This window comes from Antedon mediterranea, chromosome 7, assembly GCF_964355755.1.
Source record: "Antedon mediterranea chromosome 7, ecAntMedi1.1, whole genome shotgun sequence".
In the NCBI taxonomy this organism is placed as follows: Eukaryota; Metazoa; Echinodermata; class Crinoidea; order Comatulida; family Antedonidae; genus Antedon; species Antedon mediterranea.
In genome coordinates this window covers 22162903-22189636 of record NC_092676.1, presented here as the reverse complement: position 1 = coordinate 22189636, position 26734 = coordinate 22162903, and the positions used below count along the sequence as shown (strand labels likewise).

General features: G+C 33.1%; 1 protein-coding gene across 1 annotated transcript; it reads right to left on the bottom strand.

Annotated features, from left to right (window-relative positions):
- Window positions 1-260: 260 nt before the first annotated feature.
- LOC140053844 (kinesin-II 95 kDa subunit-like) lies at window positions 261-26734 on the bottom strand. Its single transcript, XM_072098550.1, has 20 exons — window positions 26652-26734; window positions 25920-25956; window positions 25215-25399; window positions 22996-23120; window positions 22316-22440; window positions 21483-21566; window positions 20728-20807; window positions 20158-20227; window positions 19583-19675; window positions 12029-12249; window positions 11130-11323; window positions 10472-10617; window positions 9766-9963; window positions 8294-8413; window positions 8059-8177; window positions 7516-7632; window positions 6945-7050; window positions 6324-6463; window positions 4800-4844; window positions 261-4494 (listed from the first exon to the last, which is right to left on the bottom strand). Exons 2-20 carry the CDS (start codon window positions 25920-25922, stop codon window positions 4422-4424), a joined length of 2244 nt encoding a protein of 747 aa, XP_071954651.1. The 5' UTR covers window positions 25923-25956; window positions 26652-26734; the 3' UTR covers window positions 261-4421.

Genomic DNA, 26734 nt, shown 5'->3' with positions numbered 1-26734 from the left:
ATTAGGTAGGCCTAAACTGAACATTCTAGACATACATTTTAAATTGAAACGCCGTTTTTTTATAGACCAGATTGGAGTTAGATAACCGATCTAAGGCCGTACCGTACATAACACTGCAACTAGCTTCATTATTAATTTTGTTTATAATTAATTTAAGTTATTCAAAATGTCTACATAGGCCTATCTCCAATAATTTCTTAGGTGGGGGGGGGGGGGGGGAGGAACTATTCACAAGATAAAATTGAAACTTTAATGCTAATGCTTTCACCTCACTTTATTTAAAAGAATGTCAATCACAAATGGACGACTAAATAATACAATTTATTCATATATTATACTGTTTCTCCATTTCAAATATTGTTGATTAAGCGAATAATACAATCTTTTTAATTATATTAATTAAAACTAAGCTTCATGCGCTTTAAATAAACATGAATACAGGTTAAAAAAACCGTAATCACATCTAATAATCACGCACAGTAAATAACTCATACGATACGTATTATTTTGTGACGTAATTCACGTGCTGATTTTTTTTTTATCTCGGGAAGAGAGAGGTAGGGGAAAGATAAAGGCAGGCAGATAACTTGTAATTTATACACTGCTAACAACCACTGTTCCACTGATTGGCCTGTTCGTAGGCTATATCAAGGATAAAAATCAGGCCTACACAGTACGTCTATGGTCTTAAATAAAATTCGAATTAACGAAAAAATGTATGCTGTTAAGTTGCTACAAAAAGAAATTAAGAATATAAAAAAATACCATTTTTTTTCGGATTCACAATACTATAGTCAACTAAAAATGTCCACTTATTAAATTATTATTTTAATTTAACCATGGGTATGTATTTTTCAATAGTACGTGGAAGGGGGTGTGTGTATGGGGAGGAGGGGGGGGGGGCGTGTTTTGAGAGATAGGACATACACAAGGAGTGTCGAAGCGCGGCAAAAGGAGTGTTGATTTGAAAAGGAAACCAGGGAGAAACGAGGAAATTAGGCATATGGTTATTAAATGTTAAATGATGTTGATGATCCAATAAAGACCAACACGTTGCATTATGACTTCCCTCTAATGCTTAAGTAGGCCTGTTATTTAAATCATTTTCCAGTCACGGCTTCATTTTGTTATCATTTGTTATTACTATATATTACATTGAGTTAATATTGAATTATTTAATTTAATTTAATAAAAACCTGTGTTCCTTTTCTAAATATTTTGTTTACATTCTTACTATACGTAATTGCACGTTGTGGATGAATGGCATCATCCAATTTTACTCTATATAGGCCATATTAAATATTGAAATGATTGAACTTGGCGCACTTTCAGAAACACATTGAGCATTAAAAAAGACTGTACTGTGTTTCCTAAATCACAGAAAAATCAAAATAACTGAACGTGAAACGGAACCAACGTAGGCCTACAAATAGGTCGCTATAAATTGTCGATACCGATGGTGCAAATTTCTGCTAAAATGTTATGTAATAAAACTAATACAATGATAACAATTAATAATAAATAACAATAAACAATAAATAATTATAAAAATTGCACATAAAATTAGCTGTTTATTGTTCCCATATTGAATGCGTTAAATGGCAACACCTATTAATACGGTATTTTATGGACGGAATATATTCAAACAATACAATATAAAATAAAACAAAAAACAACAGTATACGATGAAGTGCGCGTGGTTACATAAATTAATTTTTAAATCAAAGACCAGATGTTTTCAAGGCATATGAATTATGAATTTGCTCGTTATAGAATATATTCTGATTCGACATTGGAATCGAATATTTTAAGATGTGGAATCTTTGCTAGTCGATAGAGTTCCACGGCAAATGTCATAATTGTTCATAGTACAGTACGGTATCAATTTTGTAAGTTAGGACTAACAGTCACATAAAATATGTTACTCTGTGTACGAAGTTTCTAAGATACTGAACCAATTTAGATACCATAATGGGGGAAAAAGAAGAAAATAACAATGGCAGAAAGGCATTGAACATTGAGAACACGTCGACATTTAATTTATTCTTTACTATTGGTCGCAATAATATATCGTTTGTCGCTTATCGCCAGAATCAGCATACTGATGATATATGATATATCTGCCAAAACACAAGTCAAATAAATTATACATCAGTGCCAACAGAGAACTTTTTCGACATGCATGAGAGTGTAGCAAAAAGCAACACAAAACTATAAACTTAAGCCTATTGTTAAGTTACATATTCATTCATCAGTTTTTTTTTTGTGAAATAAATAAATGAAACGAAATGAAATATTTGTGAAATTGGTGGTGTGAATTACATAAAATTACAAGTTGAGGTGTCAACAAACATTGTGAAACTCAACTCAACATATGGTTGACAATGACCGATACTATTCAATTGCCACTACTCATTTTGTGTTTGTTTTCAAAATTTAGAATCATCAAAGTTCAAATTCTTTCAATTGATATAACAATCGTAATTATCTGTTATTATCTAATAATGATACCAAAATGATAACGATGAGTCACGACTTTGAACATCTTCAATTACTGAAAGTCAAAATTGACAGATTAAAAAAAAGCGGGGAGGGCGGTGGTGAGAGAAAATTCTTTGGCATGGTAACCGTAAATGAAAAATACAACGCAACTTTACCAAACTCGGAAGTTCGCTAGATGATCTACCTACACATTTTGTGCGTTTTGCTGAAGTTTGTCAACTGGTCTACACTAGCAAACTTTGGAAAAACTTTGACACACTCGGAGTTTACTCGAGTTTTTAAAAACAATTGTTTGCCAGTGTCGACTACGAAAATAATAATGATACATCGTTCTTAAAGCGTGTAATGCTCAGAGTCTATAAGCGCATCACATTTATTACCCCGGTCATTTTTGCTCAAACATAATATGGCATTTTGGTGTTCTTTTGTTGTTTTTTTGTACTGTTTGTTTTTTTGTTAGGGTTACATGTTTAAAGCATTTTTGCTTATTTTGTATCCCATTCCATCATTATATTATTTTTTATTGTATTTGTTTATGTCTTTATTTTGATTATGGAATAAAAATGTCAATGATTTTGTTGGATTCCATAATGTTGCAGGCAGTAATCAACGCAGTTTGTGGTTAACATTACCAGGTACCCATTTATACACCTGGGTGGAGAAAAGCAAATGTACGTAAAGGACACAAGTATTCAGAAATTCAACACACTGCGCCACACACCTATAATTACAGTTCTTCACAGGTTTAGAAAAGCAGCATCATAGTAAATAGTATATTTTCATGCAAAATACCAATTTAGAACATATGTCAGTTTAACCTCATCAACCAAGAATTTACACATAATATACAGTGATAGATTCTTGTAAGGTATCACATCTGCTGACAGAATATACCATAGCATCTAACATACAGTACTCATATAGGATGGCAGTTGCTATCAAAAGACATGATACTGTTTAATGTTGCTATACGTGATACCGCACAAGGATCTAGTAGATTTAGGTGTGACTTGTCTGAGTGTGTCCTTTATCATCTGACATATAACCAAATCTCAACTTCACACACAAGTTATTTAATTTTGAATGATAAACGTTCTTAATATAATTTAAATATTAGTGTTATTATTTATACATATTTTGGTTACACCTAACCACAACTCCTACCCCACCCACCTCCCTACATGGATCTGTTCCTCCCTCTTTTGAAAGACATTATCATTTCTTCTAGGACCTACATTCCCCCATGTGATGTAGTCTGTCAATATATACAGTATTTGAACACATGAATATAAAAATCTTTTCAATTCTATACGATGTAAAATATTATTATTTATAATACTAATTAATTAATACAGTTTTTGAAATCATTGTAATGAACTATTTAGTCAAAGGACTACAAAGAAAATAATTTAAACGTATTTATTCTATTTTAGGAATGATAAGTGTCATTACACAAACAAAATGTTATGGTAAGCTTATGTCGACTTGGACTTGAAAGCAACTCAACGCAAACCATCTCAAATGAAAAGAACTAGCTGCACAAGAGCGTTTATGTTGACTGTTCAAGCAACTGAACCGAACTGCAATTAAGCGAATATGCCGACAATGGAACCGATTGTAAAACGTGGTTACCATACCGTGGACGATTCATAGTTGATTGCTACTGATTGCGGTTACACACACCGCATGTTTTAGTCGCGTTCAGTTCCTTTCAGTTATAGAAAAGTAAAACATGTTCAACGCAATCAACATATTTTCTGTTTTTGAGTTGAGGTCAGAGCGCTTTTGTTTATTTAGTTTACTATTTTTCAAGAGGGTGACCAAGCCAGCGTGACCTGATTTTATGGGGCCCTCAATGTCGACACAGTTGAGTTGCGTTTCGTTCCGTGTCGACATAAGCCAACCTTTAGGATACTTTGTTACTTGCTGACTAGTCCTCGTGCTGATGGGTACAGTTCAGAGTTCAGTGAGCCCTTCTTAGACGATGGAAACCTGAAAGACAAATATGTATCAGTATTTTGCATCCCCTGAACAGGAGGATATGCTAGGTATCATGTCGACATGTTACTGCAGTAACTACATATTTTACTGCAACAATTAATTAGTTTGTTTCAATGTAGAAGTTTATGAGGGAGTAATTGCAATATTATATAAATATCATGTGATTGTATTTGGTCATATATGGTGTATAAACCAATTTTTTCATTAAACCAAAATAAAAAAAAGCACTAAATTAAAATACTATACTACATGGCTTGAGTTAAATACAGTTGCGTATGTCCAACAGTAAAACTTACATTTTTTTGCTGTTTTTCTCTTTCTTGCCCTTCCCTTTACCAATACTGAAATAAAACAAAGAAATCACAATTATTGAAACCAATAGACTTGATCATTTATAGATTTATTTAATTTTTTATTTTAACATTACACAACAGTCATAGTAATTGTTTTGTCCACAAATATATCTATCTACCTACACACATTATGCATGCATACATCATATCTCGATTAGATTCCTATTTCATTTCAGATATGAACCAACAATCAGGTTAATAGAATCAGTCCTTAATAAATTTAAAACTAAATACAACATCTGGTGAAACAACATACAGGATGTGTTAAGGAAGTTGTTCAAGTCTAAATGTAAACTTTATACCAGGTGGACAAATACAAATTAGCCCTAGGACCTACCACTATAACATTTCAATGTAAAAGAATTCATAATTATCAAATCAAGGTAACACTTCAGTTAAATTCACATGTTAGTCTGTGACTAGACTATGTACAATTACAATTATGTTATAAAATACAATGTAGACAATGACATCATATAGACAAAATGAAACATCCATAATGGGTAACATTTGTATTATCGTATTTCCTTGGTTCAAATCCTGTGAAGACTGACATGATTTTTCTGACACCGAGCGCAAACTGAGACTTACTATAGCATAGGATTCCTAATTTGTGAGTCATGTATTTATTGGATGGTGTGCAAAAAAAATGATGGCAGACGAGACAATAGTTGCTGTATTATGAAATGTAAATGTTATCTTGAGTAATTGAATTTTGTGGTAATAATCTGTGTCCATTTGTTCAACTATAACAACTTGGGTCTAATATTATCTTCATAAATCATATCTACACACTGACACTGTCAAGTGTTAATAATAATATTACAATCATTTATATGAGTTATCTTCAATGTAAATATGATATGTGAAGTAGGGTTGAGGAAACAAGTGCAACAATCGTACACTATCGTAGAATACTATCTGGCTTAACACGCAATTAAGTTTAACAATTGGAATATACAGTTTTTAATCATAGCTCTTATTACAACATGGGTAAGTGCTATCTTCTGTCTATAGACATATACCAAGCAGACAATCTCTATCAATAACAAAATCAATTATTGATGGAAGAGAAGAATTTTGTATATTATGTAAAATAAGTGTTAGTGTTCTCCTAATGCTGGTTTTGCTTGCAAGTTGTACCATAATAAATCGTCTCACAACTTATATTAATGATGTATTGTCCCACAAAAACATGAAAAATGAAGATTTCAAATCAGACTTTGAATAGACCATTTTGCAGTTTTAATAATGTCATTTAATTTTGTTGGAATAAAAATGAACTAAAATAATTATTTCACTTATAAAGAGACAAAATAAATGGTTAAATTTAACCAAAAACCTACAAGACAATTTGAATATTTTTTGCTTTAAATTTTATTTTTTTCATTAAGTTTGTTATGTAGTATTGCACTATATAGATTTCTTTACCATTTAAGGAAATGGAAAACAAAACATTTAACTTACGAAATATCAATATCTATATCTTCTTCATCTTTAAGGGCGGCATCTAGAGCGGCCTGTACACGTGGTGCAACTGTTGGTCCTTCGTAATCTCGTGTCGTTCTGTTTGGCATGTCAAGATCAATCTTTAAAATGTTCTCAGCCTTAAAAATATTCATTAGGAAATTTGGAAAGTTGCTATATAAACTAAGTTACTATAAATAAAGATGCTATTTAAATTTGACATAACTAAATTTATTAAAATTCGAGATTCTATAACTAAAATACTGTAGCTATCCAACATTGCTATAATTAAATGTCTGTCTACACTATCAAGCCTTATGTGACAAAAAAAAATGTGCTGTGCCCATATATGGACATGATGTCTACCATATTTGTGCATATCACCAATTTTATTTTCAAATTAGTTTGATAGTGTAAACAGAGCTAAAGTTTATTACTTAAGTTGCTATTTACTATACAATGATACTTGTTTACACTAAATGTTGTATACAATACTTAGAAAACATTCTACACTTGGTGTCAAACGACTAACATGTGGCTTGCAACATAGTAATATTTGCCTTCTTCCTTCATTGCTTGAGATTCATAGTTTGTATATACAACCTGAGGGAAAAACCATACCTTGTATCTAGGGTTTGATCCTCTTCGAGCGATCGTCTTGGCATAGTCAGTGATTGGTCTCCTGTTACCTGATGCTGTTACTGGCCTTTTAGCCATTTGTGTAGGCCTAAAATAAAACATGTATTATGAAATACAGTCAATACTAAAATGGTTAGGCAGTAAACTTCCTGCTGCTGTAAGCTGAATAAAGACACTGTAATATGCATTCTTACACAACGACTCTCTGGTTAAAACACTAGACAATGGGCATGAATGTACATGTGCAGTAACTGTACTGAGTGAAGAAGCTACAGGACTTGTGTTTTACTTTGAAGCCTATAGCTTGTTTTAATGGGGGTTTTTTTCAGTCTATTTTCAATATAGCAGCCACAGTACCCCATCTCCAAGTACTGTTTTAATTTTTTTTTCAATTCTTCTGTAGGCTTACATCCCTATATAGGCAATGCCCAACATTGTATGGTTTATGAAATGTTGACTGCACCACCAAAAACTGATATTCAATTTAAAGAGTAAGCACTAATATTTATAATGTGCAAAACAAAAGTAACAGTAAATAAGTATAAATGTCTACCCTTCTGTTTTCGCTAGAGGTTTCAGGCTCCACTGGTCACCTTCTTCATCAAATTCTGCTCGACTCGAAATCTTTGCTTTCTCCTCAGGTGGGATAAAATTCTCAATTATCAATAATCTAAATCAATAGAAACAAAGATATAGAAGCTAACATAGATTTATTTTAATGAACAAGCTGAACTACATAATTTCTGGTAAAGTATACTACCTTGGAAATAAAAATTATGCCAGTTATATTTCTGCTGCTTTTGAATATTTGGGAGGAAAAAACCCAATTACTACAAAAACACACACAACTATTTCAGACAGTATTATAAGCACATGGAAAAATAATTGGGTTGAGTATACTGTAATATCTGATGGTTAATGGTATGATTTGAAATTTATAGTGCAAAAAAAAAAAATGTCTGAAACAACTGTTTTTGTATTTAGACGTTGAGTTTTCAAATAATTAAAGGAGAAAAATAATATCAATAATGATCTAGACCGCCAATAAGTATTCAATTTTTAATTGATAGGTAATATTGTATGTGTGTAACTTTACTTGAGTTTAAGTTCACGGGTCAACTCATTCTGTGTCTGTTCCAGATTTTGTCGTTCCATTAAATGCTCTTCTTGTAAATCTTGTATTTCACATTTTACGCGTTGAAGCTTCCCAAACAACTACAAAAAAAAACAAAATATTAAAAAAGTTTTAAATAAGTTTCAAAATACCAAATATGATTGTAATTATGCAGTAAAAATTTTCATAATACAGGATCAAATAAAACATGACATACCTTCTTTAAATTTTTTGTCTTGATATCTACTTCTTGTTGTAAGGAACCATAAGTGTCTTTAAGTACTTTATGGATATCATGTTTTTCTTCCAATGCTTGCTCCATTTCTCGTTCTTTACGCTGTAAAATCAAATAGGAGACTCCTTTTTTACATATAAATATGAGCAAGTTCTTTAGTTCATTCATCAATATAGGGATCATTTCAGAAGGGTGCTTTTTTAAAAAGGCAGCTTATAATATATAATAATACCACATTTTATGTAGCGCCCTTTTCATGAGTAATCATGCTCAAAGGCGCTTTACAAGCATTATTACCCCAGTATTTTTTTTTGATCAAACACGTATGGAAACATACTCCCATAATGCAACCAGTAACCAGCGCAAAGTTGTATTTTGATCTAACCGGGTACCCATTTATACACCTGGGTGGAAAGAGGCAAACGTAAGTAAAGTATCTTGCCTACGGATACAAGCAATGTGGTGAGAGTTGGATTCGAACCTAGGTCTGACGATCGGTAGTCCAACGTCCAACACACTGCGCCACACGCCACCACATATCAGGTTTGATCTATAATATTATTATATTATGAGGGCGTGTGGGGCAGTGTCTTGGACGTTGGATCATTTGGATAAATGATCGTGAGATCGTGGTTCGAATTAAACTCTTGCAGCATTGCTTGTATCCTTTAGGAAAGATACTTTACTTACATTTGCCCTCTCCACCCAGGTGTATAAATGGGTACCCGATTAGATCAAGACACAACTTTGCACTGATTACTAGCTGCATTATTATGGGAGTATGTTTGATCCAAAAAATGACCGGGATAACAATATACAGCGCATTGAGCGTTGGCCTAGTTTCTGAAAATCGCTCGTCTACATAGCTACCTAATAAATATTCAAGATGCTTTTTAATTGAGTCGAGGAATTCTTAAATGTGCTTTATAAAGATATTTTAGGCGCTGAGAATAATTTCCCACTGCTTATAATAGGATATAACAATTTAGCGTGAAAACTTGTCCAAATATGCTCTTCTGGGCATGGGAGAAACAGGCACCTTTTCAGTTGAGACATTCTTTGAAAAGAGTGTTTGAAATACTTAGAGCAAGAACTTATGCGCAGAGGGTGCTTGGAATATTTAGCCATCTAGAGAAGAAAGTATTTAAATAACTATTTAGAGGAAAAATATATCTCAACTGTGAGGTTACATTCAGCACATTTGGATCAGGAATTATTTAAAAGAATATTAGACAAGGAATGAAAGAAATCACTTAAATATGGTAGTGATATGCTCAAATATGGTAGTGATATGCTCAAATATGCTAGTGATATGCTCAAATATGGTAGTGATATGCTCAAATATGTGATATGACATCATCATGTCCATATATGGGCACATCACATTTTTTGTCACATAAACTTTGATAGTGTATATAGAACTATTTTGTTATCTTTAATATAAAGACTCTAACCTGCTGTTCTGCTAACTGTAGATGCTTTTTCTCCAACTCTTTCTCCTGCTCATTCGTGTGGTCTATGATACTTTTACCACCAACTAATAGTTTACTCTCCATTGCTTTGATCTTGGAGTTGAGTGCGTCTTGTGCCTGATGTTGTTTCTTTAGGTCAGTCTGCTTTAACTTGATTTCTGATAAAATCTTTTCTTTTTCCTGTAGTAAAAAAATAATTTTACAATCACTCTCCAATCAAAAGATTTAGAGTCACTCAGTGAAGCAATTATTTACTAAATTTACCAAAGGACCTAAAATCAACAAAATTCAATCATAAATCATTGACTAAAAACTGTTTCTTTTCTTTCATTCCAGATAGTGACTCCTCATTAAGGAAAAGATTCTAGGACAAATCCCTAAACAATAGGCATATTGGATTGGTCACTTGCAAACACCTCTCACTGCTTGCATATAAACAGTGAGGATTTTGAGGAGCTAAATCTTCTGATTATCTTCTGAAAAAAACCCCAGTCAAATAGGATAACTACCTACTCCCGAGAACAACTACTAAACATTACAAATACCCAACTACAAATCAAGCCATTAAAGGGGTTAATGGCTAGAGTGATAAGCTGACGGATAATTCATCAAATTTAGTTATCCAGGGTTAGTTGTTCAACACAATCTTAAATAACATAAAATCAAGGGGAAAACGTGACCAACGAACCTCTGCTATCATATTCTGATTAGCAAGAATCGTCTGCCTCTCATGCTCTAGTTTTTGCTGGGCCTCTTTGTATAATTCAGCTTCGTCCATCACTTCAACTTCATCCTCACTATCTTCTTCTATTTCTCCATCAGATCCGGGTTCTCCTGGAAATGTATCATTTTTATTACATAGTGGCTGCATTTACGCCTAGGCATGAATTCACACTATCTATGCCTAAATAGGGGGCACTATGGCTATTGATAAAATACTAATGTTTCGATTGGCTGAATGGGCAGGTCCCGCAGAAGCTAAGGTGTTAAGCCCGCATTCAAAATCCATTGGTACCATTTTTGGCTTAATTTCTTAGAGGATGTTGTTTTTGTTTTTTTAGGTTTCGAGGGCCGGAAGGCCCGATCTTCTCAACAGGCGTAAATATAGTGTGTATTTTTATTATATTAAATATACTGCAACTGACAAAAAGTAAACAGCATTTTGCAAGTGGCAAGCGAAAGTTCAAATAATAAAGCACTTGTGATTGGGCAAGTCACTTGTGTTGTGCTTACATCCTTACTTTGAATCCTAGTGGGAACCAAGCTTAATTTATCAAAATTGTATTTGTTTACTTGAGCTTCACAATCTAGCTATTATTATTAACCAGGTAATATGTTTATGTTACCTTGTCTTCCTCCTATTTTCTTTTTACGTTTCCTCTTTCCTACTGAAGATCCTACACCACCACCTCCTTCTCCTTTCTTGTTGAGTTCAGCCTTTAACCTTGAGATTTCATCTTGAAACTCACGCAGCAGCGCATCTTTTGGATCTTCATTTATCTTTGGTTTATTCTTGATATTCTTTGCACGATTAGCATACCTAACAAAATATCAATAATATATAATATCCCGCCATTTTTATTTGCTTTTTTGATGTACATGTATATTAATATTTAAGGTGATTTTATATATTATTGATGTATTTTTAATGTTATTTATTGAGATGCCAAATAAATGAAGGAAAAAAATAAGTAAGTCTCAATATTTCATTCTAATAATAAAATATTATATTTATTTATTATTACAACAGGGATGCAACAGAACATGTTGAAGGATATCAATGATGATAATTGATAATGATGAAGATTATGATTAGAATCAAGTGGCTGACCGATTAAGGCACTGCATATTATTATTTTATTTCACATACATCCAACAGCGATATCGCCAAATACAGCAGTATATATATGATGAGTTTGTTACAGTGGCTGTGTGTGAGCTAGTACACCAGAATAATCCCCTACTCATCTCGAAAGATGTACTACTGTAGGTTCTTTAAAGTGCACCAGATGTGTACACTGGACTTACAGTTTATAGTCCTTATCCGAGAAGACTTGTTCTACCACCAGAACCATGGAGCGAGTGAGTCTCGAACCCTTGCCGATGTTATGGCAACGTATTACGGTTCCACTGTCTTAACTGCTCGGCCGCTCACTCGCTCGAATAAATAAATGTTAGTGTTTCAATTAAATAGATGGCTGTACAGTCAACTATTTCAATTTTCACAGTAAAATGAGTTGTATACCTTAGTGTGGTAATGCTTTCATTAAAATTATAACTGGCAGGCCCAATGTTGGCTACCATCACGGTCCTAGCGTTGCCACCTAAGGAGTCTTGCAGAAGACGGGTTAGCTTGGAATCACGGTAGGGTATGTGGGAGCTACGTCCATCAACAAGAGCCGAGATGACATTGCTTAGTGCCGACAGCGACAGGTTGATCTTTGTCGCTTCTTTTAAACGTACACCCTGTAGGATAAAATCTTAATTAAAAAAATTGGTATAGATTTATTTAATAATTTAATACCATCATTAATGAAGGTGGACCATTTGTTAAAACTTATGGCGCTTTATAAATAAAACATTTCTATAAAAAAATCTCTATCTATAGAGGTTGAGGATTACAATAATAAGAAAATTAATTTTTCCCCCCAAAAAAATTTTCTCAAATAATTTAATAAATGGGACAAACATTATCCTTCTTTAAAATAATACATTTAAAAACAATATACAGTATACAACAAAAAAGATCTCAAGACGCGGAGGGACGAGACGCGGGACGTTTAAATTCTAATCTCAATTTAGCTGAATTTCTTCAAGTCTTCAACAACATTTTTATTTGAAAGGTATAACGTTAAGTATATCTCAACTTGAGGAATCCAACCATAGTTTATATCTTGAGAAAATAAGCAGTAAATGGTGAGTTTTCATATAACTATTTTACTAAATTTCCAAGGCCAACGTAGCAGAAGTGTACATCTCTCACTGGGGAAAGATAGCGTCCTGTATAGATAGAGAACAATAGACAGCTTGTTTAGGCCCACGCTAATACTGCTGGACCACGCCAACCAAGCTATCCTACATCATTGAAATATTTAGACCGTCTGGGTGCTGTATATTTATCTGGATAACTGTAAGTCGGAAAACGTTCCAGAACTATTATAAGAAGTTATCTGAACGATCTGAATGAACCAGATACCAAATGATAGTTATAATAATAATTAATTCGACATAGATCCTAAATTAAATCTTAAATATGGCGTCTACAAACCGAACACCTCCGAGACCTCAATCCCCTCCAAGCTCGCAAACCAAATCACAACAACCTTCAACAAGCACGTCTAGTATCACTAATCGGACGATTAAATGTGTAGAGCATTGTATGTTAAATCATATCGCCAAAGGAAAAAGCATCGAATGCTCATTTTGCCAAACTGATTTTCACCCACAATGTATTGGAATCTCCGCAACTGGAAAGCGAGCAACCAGTTGGTTTTGCGAATCATGTAGAGGAATACCAAACACTATAACTTCACTACGAAAATCATTAGATAAACAATTTAAAATCATCAATGAGATCAAAGAGCAAAATAACATTCTTCGACAGGAAAATAAACAACTAAAAGATGACTTAGAACTGCAACGCAATGCTATGTGTGACCAAACAAAGAATGACCGTACCAAAGATCTACACGAAAGAACAAATGGTATACCATTGAACACAGACACCCTTATTATAGGAGACTCAATAATCAAGAATATTAATGAAAGAGGATTGATGAAGACTAAAGTCTCTTGTCTACCCGGAGCAAAAATGAAAGATATAAAAGAATCATTGAGATCACTAGACGCGAACAGTTTTGATACCATAATAATTCATGGCGGAACGAACGACTGCACAAAAGACGAGGATGCAAACAACGCCCCAAACGAGTTCGCACAAATAATACAGGATGTTAAAACGAAATCGCCCAGCACATCCATTATATTATCAACAATATGTCCTAGACAAGATGTTATGGAACATCAAGGTAGAGTAGACAAACTGAACAGGGAAATCAAAGGAATCGCGTCAAAAGAGGACTGTAAAATAATTGACAACGACACAACCTTCAAACTGTACAATAACGAATGTGAAAGTGGATCCCTCAATAGGAGTAGACTTCACCTCAGCAACTACGGAACGAAGAAATTACTGACCAATATCAACAAAGTACACAGGATTGTGAAAGATAAAGAAACAAACAAATCGCACCGAACTTCATCAGGCCACTACTCGTCGCCGATAGGAACACAGGCATATCGCAACAAACAGCACCGTCCAAACACTAACTTAAATTATCGACACAATAGTAGACAAATACAAACAAACAGAACCGGATGTTACTACTGTGGTGAAAGGAACCATCAGATGAAAGACTGTAAACATGGTAAACCAGTACAATGTCACGGATGCTTCGAATTTGGACATAAGAACTATCAATGTCGACTTCCATAGGAAACAGGCAATGAAGTAAACGCCGATCCTGAACCAACCAGGAGAAACCTGCGGGGTAATGTAATGTCTTTTAATCATGACAATATATACGATTTCTTAATTGACGAATGTAATAACAATACCTGTATAAATGAGATAACAATTAACAAAAATAGCGAAGATATCGCTAGTATCAATAGTGTAAATCCTGATCCTATGTTAAACTACGTGCCTCCAAATAAGATTAATCATAAACATGTTAAAGTTAGACGAGGTAAAAAGAAATCTAAATCATGTAATACTAATACTAACATTAAAATAGCATACAATAATATCAGAGGCTACAAAAGCAAAAAGTATGATATCCAAAAATTTGTAAACATCAATAAAATTAATTTATTTGGAATAGTCGAATCATTTCTAAAAGATAAGGAAGAAATACAAATCAAAGGTTACAATTGGATTGGGAAAAATAGATCATCATATACTAAAAAAAGTCAAGGCGGGATCGGCTTCCTAATTAGGGACGACATTAAGATCATAGATGACAATGTATTAGATACGAGATGTGATACCCTCGAACGACTATGGGTAAAAGTGCAATTTAATAGTTCTACCAATTCAATATATTACATAGCTTTAGTTTATTTTCCATGTGAAGGAACCGATCGCAACTTGACTGATGAGATGTTTGTCTCCTTATTAGCGGAAAATTTAGAGATCTCTCAAAATGACAATGATGCTAAAATAATAATTCTTGGAGATTTCAACGGCAAAATTGGTCACTTGATTAACGATGGAGACGAATCTATAAACTATAATGGTCAAGGACTTATTGATTTTAGTAATGATGGTGATCTGTTTATCCTTAACGGTAGTGAAAAATGTACAGGAGTATTTACGTGGGTAAAGAATCAACATAAAAGTGTTTTGGATTATGGTCTTGTATCAGCAAATATTCAAAAAGATATAAATGAATTCATGATAGATGACCAATGTAACTTTCACATAGGAAGCGATCATAACATGATTATAATTGATATGAATGTGGAATCATTTAATAATAATAACACAATCCCTGAAACATTTAAACAACGATGGGATATAAAGTATAACCACAATTGGACAACGTTCCAAGAGGACCTTGAATCTAAATTCACTAACTGGGACCCAGCCCATTTAAATGCTAACGAAGCTTGGGAATCGTGGAAACGCCTTGTAGTGTCTGCTGCCGAAGAGACAATAGGCTATAAAAAACAGTCCAGAAAAAGTAAACATTGGTTTGATTGTGATATTGAACAGTCAATGGAAAAACGAAAAAAAGCGTGTCGAGCACACCGACTATATTGTAAGAACAAAACTAATTCTGACTTTAATAAAACTATAAGAGATAATCTCTGGAAAGATTATCAAACTAAACGAAACGAATGTAAAACATTAATTAGACAAAAAATGATGCAAATCCGGATGGATAGATGTTCAAAAATAATGGAAAAAGGCGGACCTCAGTCTAGAGACTTCTGGTCAGTTTTAAAAGGAAATAAACGAACAAACAATGTTACATCTATAATAATTCCGGGAACGGACAATGTAACATCAGACGCACCCATAATTAAGTCCTCGTTAACCAATTACTTTAATACCTTAGGTAAGAAAAACTTAGATGTAGAGAATGATCTATTTAATGACAATTTAGCTGACAGCTACAACATGAATGTTCAAACCGCTACTCTGGATAAACTCGAATTCTCATGTGAAGATGTAAAATACGCAGTCTCCCTATGTAAAAACAACAAAAGCCCGGGCAATGATAATATTTCTAACGAATTGATAAAAAACGGCGGTAACACAATTGTTGCAACACTGTATAAACTGTTTAAAAGGCTCTCCCATCTCGAATGTATACCAGATGAATGGAACAACGGCACAATAGTTCCTATATTTAAAAAAGGCGACCGGCGAAATTTAGATAACTATAGAGGAATTACCTTAAACTCATGCATTGCTAAGATCTATAGTCGAATAATTTCTCGAAGAATATCAGAATTCCTTGAAGAGTATGATTTATTAACCGAAGCACAAGGGGGCTTCCGTAAAGATAGACGATGTGAAGACCATATCTTCACCCTTAAAAGCTTGATAGCTACTCGACAAGCCGAGGGTAAAAAGACATTTTTGGCTTTTCTTGATTTCCGAAAAGCATTCGATACAGTCTGGAGAGAAGGACTAATAAAAGCATTACGCCGAATCGGTATAAAAGGTAACCTAATTAATATCGTACAAAATTTATATGAGAATGTTAAATGTAAGGTCCAATTTGCTAATTTAGAGACGGAGTTATTTGATATCGATGAAGGTGTTAAACAGGGATGCTCGTTAACGCCAACACTCTTCTCAATATACATCAATGAATTACGTATAATGCTTAACAACTCAGATCTAGGTGTTAACATCTTTAACACTAAAATTAATTGTTTATTATGGGCCGACGACGTCGTGCTAATAGGAGAAAACGAGAAGGAACTTAAAATGCTCCTACAAACTACTACAGAATTTGCTAAAGAATGGAAAATGTCATTTAATTATGATAAATCAAATGTCCTTATCACAGGACAAAGGACCAACTTATATAGAAAATGGAGGTTAGGAAACAATTCTATAACAGAAACTGATAAATACAAATACTTGGGAGTATATATTTCTCGTACGTTGTCGGACAATCTTCACATAGACGAAGTTATCAAGAAGGGTAATCGCATCATTGCATATATTAAATCCATTATAAATGAACAAGATGATTTTAACAGAATTTATTACGGGGAGCTATTATGGAAATCTATCGGAATCCCTACCATTAATTACGCATGCTCAGTTTGGTACTGTAACGGAAAAACAACAATGGCAAAAGTTGAAAACCTGCAGTTTTTAATGGCGAGAACCATTCTTAAGGCTCCGCGTAACGTTGCAAAAGAGGCTCTATATGGTGACTTGGGCTGGCAATCACTAGAATCGCTTCAAAACTACTCTCGGATTAAATATTTTAACCGCCTAAAAAACATGGAGAAGGACAGATGGTCCAATGTGATTTTTAACGCCATAAACATTCTTGAAGATAAATTAAAATGGGGATGGTTAAATCAGGTTAAAGAAGCCTTACATAAATGTAACATGGGTGATATGTTCACCAACGAATCACCTGGTAAGTGGTTAACTCAATTTAAATGCAAGAACAAAGATATCGATAATAACGAATGGCAGAAGAGAGCACAATCAAAATCTTCTCTGACACAATATATATTGTACAAGAATAAACCGATACTAGAACCATACCTTCTTTACAAAAATGACTTTAAAAGAAGTTGTTTGAAATTTAAGGCGAGATCGAACTCTCTAAACCTTGAAGGTAGGAAACAGTCATGGTCACCCACGAGTACGGGTATGTGTGCACTCTGCAATAATGACACTGAAACTATCGCACACTTTATGTTAGAATGTAATACATTTAGTAAATTAAGAGAAGAAATCTTCTACCCAATAAAATTACAATTAATGAATAACGGGTTTGAACATTATTGGAAATCTTTCTACGAAGGAACCTCTGAAATGAAATTACATTTGTTATTAGACAATTTATATAATGAAAACGTTGTTCTTGGGGAAATTTTTGACTTGGCTTGTAAAAAATACCTACAAAGTGCCTGGGATACCAGGTTAGATATATATAAGAAATTACCAACATTACCCCAATAATTAGCCTATTTGGCTTTTACATTGATAAACTAGTTTATTTGCTTATCTAACTTCAAATACATATAAACATATATATTTGTGTTTATCTCGATTTTTGTAAAAATAATCATGATTATGTATTATTTATACTTTTGACCTATTGTATCGTTATACTGTTATCCAATTGTTTTTTAGTTTTATTTTCTATGTATAAGTTTTTTTTTTTTGTTTTTTTTTCAGTCAGACATTTTAGCTTATTTAGTTCATACATTGATAGACCAATTAGATATACCAATAACTAATCATTAAACAAATAAAATCTTGTACTTGCTGTTTGCTATATCTATAATTTCAAGTACATATTATAAACATATATTTGTGCTTATTTCGATTTATGTAGTAATTTTATCATGATTATGTATTATTTATACTGTTCACCTATCGTACCTTTATTCTGTGTTTTTTTTTTTTTTTTTTTTTTTTTTTTTTTTGTTAGTTAATTATGTAAGTTTTATCATCATTTTCCTTTTATATGTTGTTGTTTATATTTGTATGGACGCACCACCGAAAGGTGTGTGCCACTGATTCGAAAGTGAGTACCAATAAATACTGAAATACTGAAATACAAATGAAGTGACCGAATTATGACTGAAAAGATATTATTTACTGTTAATACAAGTATACAGTTTATAAAATAACACAAATTAAAGATTAAAGATCAGATTTCTTAGTTAGTAGGTCGATTTTAAGACAGCACTATTATATAGAGTGAAATTCCTCCTGTAGGATACTCATATTCATTCAGACACTTGTCCATGAAACGAACAAGGGACAACAATGTTTTAACACTACAGGTAACTCCTATTCAGCACACACCACTAAGGGGATAATTTTGATAGGCCCCGATCTCTTAAAGCCTATTTCCATTCTCTGATTTGTTTAGAAATAGTTAAGAAAAAAGAAATTATATTATACCAAATTAAATAAAAATTACCAATTCAATTGGTAATATTTTTATAATATTGAAAGTTCACCAAAACCATACATATGTTTTTTTATAATCCAGAAACCAAATAAGAATTACAGTATCCACATAATAAAGTAAAAATATGAATTATTCAAAAAATGCATGAATCAAGAGAAACCAATATTTTATTTGAGAATTATGAATTAGTATTAAAAAAATAACCTACTTACAAATATAAATGATCACTGTATATTTATGATTAAAAAAAACAATTAAATTATGCAAAAAAGCAGCTGGACTAATAGTAACACTGATTACATTATTACTTATTATTGTTATTTTTAGCATTTTTTTGTATATTGGTCAGAATAAAAACAGTCGATTAACAGTTTTAATATATTTAGGGATCATGTGAAAAATATTCTACATCAGTTACTGCAATTAACTACATTTTGATTACTGTATATGTACTCTATAACTATTTATGCAATATATAGCACATTTTGGAGGTTATCATACACACTGTTTTTTCCAATGGCAGCTCAATTTTTTTAAATAATAAAGGAACAAAATTGTTTCTGCAGTAACTGCAGTAGATGATTTTTATATGATCCCTTAGCAATACTTACTGTTGCACCTGTCTTTCCCTGTCGTTCACTGCCTGCTAAATCTACTAAGTTCAATTTGCCTACACATATATGATTCTCACCGTCTAATCCAACCTACAGTATAAGCAAAGATTCCACAATAAATTCATATATTTGTTTGGTTAAAATACCTATTTGACTGGTCTTGCCAAAACACTAAACAAAATATGAGTTTTTATTTTATACAAATAAATCTCATTTCTAATTCTAATGTTCCTGCGCATAGGAAGCCAATTTCTGTGACTGGGCCATAAAACTTCTGATATGTTGAATAGTGTAAATGGGATATTTAAATGAAACTTTTTAAACAACTTTTTATCAATGTTCCAAATTTTAACCGCAATTTGAGTGCAAAAAATGTGTGTGTATTCTGTATATGAATTTTTTTAAATATTTTATATTTATCTGTTTTTTTATCTGGCAATCTTTAAGATGAATTTTTAGTGTTATTTTATTATGATAATGGACAAATAAAGCTTTTCAGTATTCAGTATATTAGAGAATTGTTATTTTTTCCACAGATTATCTATTTCACAATAAAGATAACCATTTCCTACCTGACTGCATTCGATTGTGATTATGAATATGGCATGAGATCTTGAACTGTGCTCATTCATATTGGTAGCTCTGAGTATAAAATCACACACAAAAAATGAATATACAATATTAAACCGTAGAATGAGTTGAAAGATTGAGTGTTTTATCTTAAGGAATCGGAACTGGGCTTAGCAGGACATTCAGGCTTTCAACAAATGAAAATATTTTGTAAAAACATTGTTTTATAATAATAGTAATAAATTTCAATTTAATAATGTAACGCAAAATTCAGGGCGCCTTTAAGCGATAAATATTATTAATTGTTGCATGTGTAATGATCAGCTTTGGCTGGATGGACCACCCTTGTTAAATATTGTTGAAATAAAAAAAAACACACAACTTGGTTTTTTCAATAGATAACACATCTATTGTTGGTTTAATCAGAGCTGCTTCCATCTTGAATCAACATCAAAGGCAAGGGAAATATTCAACACAAATAAACCACCAACCAAGTGAGGGCGCTATCAATTGTCAATATAAATAACTACTAGTACCAACCATAGAGGGCACAATTAGATTTACACACTCACCCTACAGACCTGTTAGTGTTCCCTACGTTCATAACATGTTCGATCTCTTTGATACTTTTGGTAACAAAAGATGATAAATCCTGAAAAACACAAAAGTTCATTCATTCATTTTAATTCAGTTCATTTAATTATACAACTTTATTCCTCACCATGGTTCTGGTGGTAGAACGAGTCTTCTCGGATAAGGACTATAAACCGTAGGTCCAGTGTACACAACTTGCTCGTGTGCACTTTAAAGAACCTAGTACATCTTTCGAGACGAGTAGGGGATACCCCGGTGTATTAGTACATCACAGCCACTCATCACCAACTGGGCCCTCTGGGAGATCAGTCTTTGACTGAAGAGGTCACCCAGTATAAAGATAAAACAAACAAACAAACAAACAAACTTATAAACAAGTGGACATAAATGAAAAAAAGTACTAGAAAACAATATTATTTAATAAACTGAGAATATTACCAAAGAAAGTTTAACAACAAGAAAAAATTATTTCCATTGAGGACCTCCATTATTTATATTTTTGTTTCTATATAAAATCAATCAAAGACTGTTTGCAAAATTCTTTATCTTAATATAGTAATTTAGTATAGTCAATACCAAAAAAAAAACACCAAATTCCTCCAATTAGTGCGATAATAAAAATATAAAATATAATAAAATATTGTTTGGACCAGATATTAAGTTGTTTTTGCTCTAAAGCATCTACTAAAAAAATATTCAAATACGCAGTAAAATATAACGCTAAATCGTATACCTTTACATAAACCCCTGTGTCAGCACGTTCTTTTAAGTCTAGTCTCTTACTTTGGTCCTTTGCTAATAAATCTCGAATTTCTTCCTAAGGAATTAAAATAGGTTTTAATAATAATGACACATATGACAAAAAACATATCACATGTGATATTGTCTCTAATAAAAAAAAATGAACCATGATACACTGTATTATGGAATTTACCATTTTTTCCTAGATACAGGAAATATATAGACATTTATAATTGAATGAGTCACAGTATGCATCGCATGACTAAAAAGAACTATAGATCACAATTTTTACAAAAAAATAATGGACATGATACACTGTATTAAGAAATTCACAATTTCCTATATACAGTAGGGAATATATCAGTTCAAATTACATAGAATTATTCATCTTGTTCATTTACATGTACATTGAATGATGATAGGATATTAAGCTCATGAAATAAATATATACGGATAATGAATATTTAATGAAGGAGTTCATTTTATAGAATAATTAATTAATTCTGACTTACTATAGAAGATTATTAAAAAATTGGAAGAGAATTACAGTAAATAATCTTCCAATTTCTTTTCAGAGAAAGAAACGATACATACTATTATTATTAACAAATGGTGATCTCAAAACCAATTCACTGTGAGTTAGAATTTCAATTAATTATCAGTTATATATTTTGCCTTCTGTAGGTAGATGTTGGCTTCTTCTTTTTTCTTTACTATGGTCATAAAGAGAAACCAATATGGCACGGTGGGAATGAACCAGAATTGAACATAATGTGTCCTCAGTCCAGTCCTGAAATCCATCTCTATGTAGAAAACCTAACTTACCTGATAAATTTCTAAATACGATGCCCTTACTAAATACTGTTGGTCTTGACTACGGGCAATGTGAGTGAATATATGGTCAAAAGAGTTTGGTATCACACCTCTTTTTTCAACATCGCCCCGCACACCTACAAACCAAAAAAAAAAAAAAAAAATGGATGTGGTTCAATAATTGTAGATATGGAGAATTTAGCCCATTATTCCCTTCACGTAGCCTAGCAAAATTCCATAGTTTACAAACACTAAACAAAAACACAGTTGCTGACACTTGGAAGTGTGTAGGGTGGTTAAATTAGGCCCCTGAAAATAGTAACCCACCCCCACCTTTTCCAGTCAGCAACTCATAGCAAAATAATAAAACAGGACGAATAAACAAATTTCGTTCAACTTTATTTTATAAACTCAAAAACACTCAAACCTCCCCACTCCCGAGATCAACATGCATTATCTCCTAATTTTTAAAATACGACTGCATCAAAAGTTGTTGTGACTCCAACAGTAACCTCCATGGGTTACAGTAATGGGTTATTATTATAGATTAACCTATTGGTTACTATTAGAGGGGGGAGGGGGTACTATTGCAATGTGGGTTACTATTAGAAGATTTACGGTAGATAAACAATGAGCAACATTATTAAAACTACAGTATGTCTTTTGAGCTTTATTTATTCAAAAATTATTACCTTCCATAGTGTAAGTTTTCCCAGTACCTGTCTGTCCATATGCAAAGATTGTACCATTAAAACCATTCAAAACAGACTCCACCAAAGGGCGAAATGTCTCATCATATAACGCCTTTTGTATCGAGCTGAAATCAATTAATTTGTTGTGAAAAGACTGTGACCTTTTTAGAATATTCAAACAAACCCACAAAGAAACAAACCCTCAAACTAACAGTAACATAGAGTTCTGCGGTGTTGACTTTACGACGGTTGCTAGCCAACCAAAAATGCTTTCCACCTGCCTGATGGTTTGGAATAGGCTTATTGAGGGTAGCCGAGTGGTTAGGACACTTGAATGTCATACAGATAGACCCGGGTTCAATTCCCGACAACTCCCAGTCCACTCAGCTGTAAATGAGTACCTGGTTGAAAATACTAGGGAGAAAAAAGGCGGCGTGGAAAGGAACTGGCCACCCTACCACATAATGCCGAGGTTTAGTACAATGAGCTCCTAACAGCTCATTCCCCTACGTTCAGAATGAATACGGGACTCACCTTCACCTATTGAAGTAGTCATGTTAAAACATAATAATTATCAATAAAAACAAACTAAAATTTCAAAAGATCACTAAATATTTGTTTATAATAAATCTATTTATTCTTCAACTACAGTTTAAGTTTAACAAAAATCAAGCTAAGATACATAATTTGATGGAAATACAGATATCTATTTATCAACATAGTAGCGTTGAATGCATTTTTTGGTTGGTCAACCTTGCAGCGCCATCTATCGTTGTGACATCACACCGCAGAACTCTATACCCACAAACAAACCCATAAATAAACAAACTCAGAAATAAACAAACCCACAAACAAACAAACCCACAAATAAACCCATAAATATACAGGTGTGAAACATTTCTTCCTAGGCAGGTTTCTACACAAATCCAATCCTTTCTTCATTATGTTTTTGTATTTTAAAAATGTTCTGAATTGATACTGAGTGAGTTTAGTGCTTGAGTGGAGGTACCTCCCACTGTGCTTATATATATATACTGTATATCAGGCCTTGTCTTTTAAGGCGAGCGAGTGCGATCACTCACCTAACACACTCATAAACTGCCCTTGAGCAGTGCGATTTACAACACGCTTAAACTTCTACACACCAACATACAAACAGCACACCTACAGCACCCCTGAATGTACAGTATTGAGGAGTGCAATTTGTAGCACACCTATAATTTTCAAAAGACAAGGCCTGCAAATCCACTGAAAAATGACAGTGCTGTGGGTGTCAGTGGTGAATCTCAAAACAAATATAAAAAAAAAGCTAAATCAAACGATAAAGTAAAACAGGCAGAAAAATTAGAAGAGCTTTCAGGCATATAGATATTTAAACAAATTTAAAGACACCTTCCCTACAATTTGTAAAGTTTTGTAAAAATAATACATATTATTACTTTAAAAACATTAAACCAGGTCATTCCTTGTCTTAAATGTACGTTTTATGGTAAATTATGATAAAAAGTGAGAAACAATGCACTACCTAAGTAGCTCGCGGCGACTGACCTCTCGTGGACGGTCTTTAGGCCTAGCCTAGCTAGGCTTAGTTTTGTAGGCCTAGCTGGTAAACATCGGTAACGTACGAACATCGTACACTAGCTATGTATATACCTAGCCTGACTTCGTCAGTTATTTGCTGCATTAATTGTCTTTCTATTTTTGCCAGACTCCGTTGATACAAATTGGGGGAAACCGGTATTTTCGCTGAAAAGTTAGGAGTCTTCCATTTGTTTTGGCCTCACGATCGATCGCAAAGTGGGTGAATTACAGAAGAAAAACAGAAATATCAATCCGCGCGCAATGCATTTTGGGATTTATAGCGGGCCGCTATAATTATTAGAATCGACTTATTTTTCACATTTTTAACCATTTAAAGACGAAAAAAGTTATCGCAATAGGACCATATAGTATTATTTTTACATTAAATATAGTTTGTGATCTTAAAATAGATCTAAAAAATGTAGAGAAGGTGTCTTTAAATATGAGGCAAGCATTCTTACCAAAGTTGGTTTGTAATAACCCATGACTTTGTTCAATGCTTTCTAATATAATATAATAAAAGAGTATCGATATTCTAAAGATTCTTTTAAGCCTAGGCTGAAGAATGTCGATGGATTCAGTTGGTTGTATGAGCGAGACTTAACTAATATCAAAATGTTCAAATACGGTAAACTTACTTCCAATCGTAAACTGAATCAAAGGTAAAATTTCTTGATGCCTCGCCTTGACTGTTTGGATTACTAAGCAGAACCACGCCTTTCTTTACATCCATCTCAACAATGCGTTTATGTCCAGCAGCTGTTTCTTTGCTGTTAAGTGGACGACATCTCACAACAACTTTGATGGTCTCTGCTTTTTTAGACTGAATGAAAACAAAAATTAAGTGAACAAACCGTTAATTTCTTATTCCTATTGATAATTTTGCTGTCAGGTCAATTATTACAGTGAAACTTAATTAATACGTATTGAAGACTGGGTATTTCATTATAATCTTTTCTGGGTATCTCAAGGTATGATAAAAAGGTTTTTTTGGGGAACAAAATCACACATAATGATAAAGTTCAATCCACTTTCACACACTGCTTTTTTTCAACTGAGGGAAGTGGTGTTACAGTAATTTAGGTGAAGTTACAGTTATTGTTAATAATTATTAAATCATGGGGAACTTTTTGTGCATTATTGCAAAATCATAGACGGTTGTAAATCAGCATGAAACGCCCCTCCCCTGAAACTGTATTGCAATAGACAGGACATTAGGTACAGTAAGTTCAGCATCTCTTTTTATAATTTTTCAAAATCTTGAATCCACCAATGACCATTGATCTTGCTATTCTTTTGATTTGATTTGTCATAAACCTTTTAAAAATTATAATGTATCTCACCATTTTTGTTGTCTTTCAGAACAAACACTTTATGTTCCTGTAAGAAAATTATATTTAATTCAAAGTTCTTCATGAAATGTCGATCCAAAGTGCCCATATCATATTATTTAGGCAGCCATAATAAAGAAAAATAACGTTTTAAATTTCATTGATTCAAATTGCATCATCATGATCCTTTCCTCTAGGCCTAGCCTAATCTTACTCTTTAGGCTAGGCTAGTCTTACTTCTTTTTAACCTAGGCCTAGTAGTAGTAGGTAGGCTAGACCTAGGCTAATTATTGTATGGCATACAATACATACACAACTAGCTAGGCCTAGCCACTAGGCCTAAATAGCTACTAGCCTAACTAGGTTAGCTGGCCTAGTTTTTAGTAGTAAAACTAGTACTAGCCTAGGCTAGATAGAATAGTAGACTAGGTAGGCCTAGGCTATTATTTTTCCTAGCAACGCTTAAGACCATTCACCTCCCTTGAACTCTTTGCCCAGAACCCAGGCCTAACCACTATCTATATCTAGCCTAGGCTAGGTCTAGCCTAACTAGGCCTAGGCTAGGCCCTCCCCCCTCCCTGCTGACTGACTGAGTGAGTGAAGCCCAGCCAGCCAGGAAGACGTTGGTTGAAAAAAGAAACTGTCTTTTGATGATTCATATGCGACAATGATTCATTATGTTAGCAAAGTTTTACTAGGTGGTTTATAAAAATAACATATATCACTACAAATGGTTTTACTTACCAAAATAAATAATTATCTTTGCAAAATAAATTCACATTTTCCACACAATGTTGTGCTTCGCGATAGAAAAATTGAACGGAATT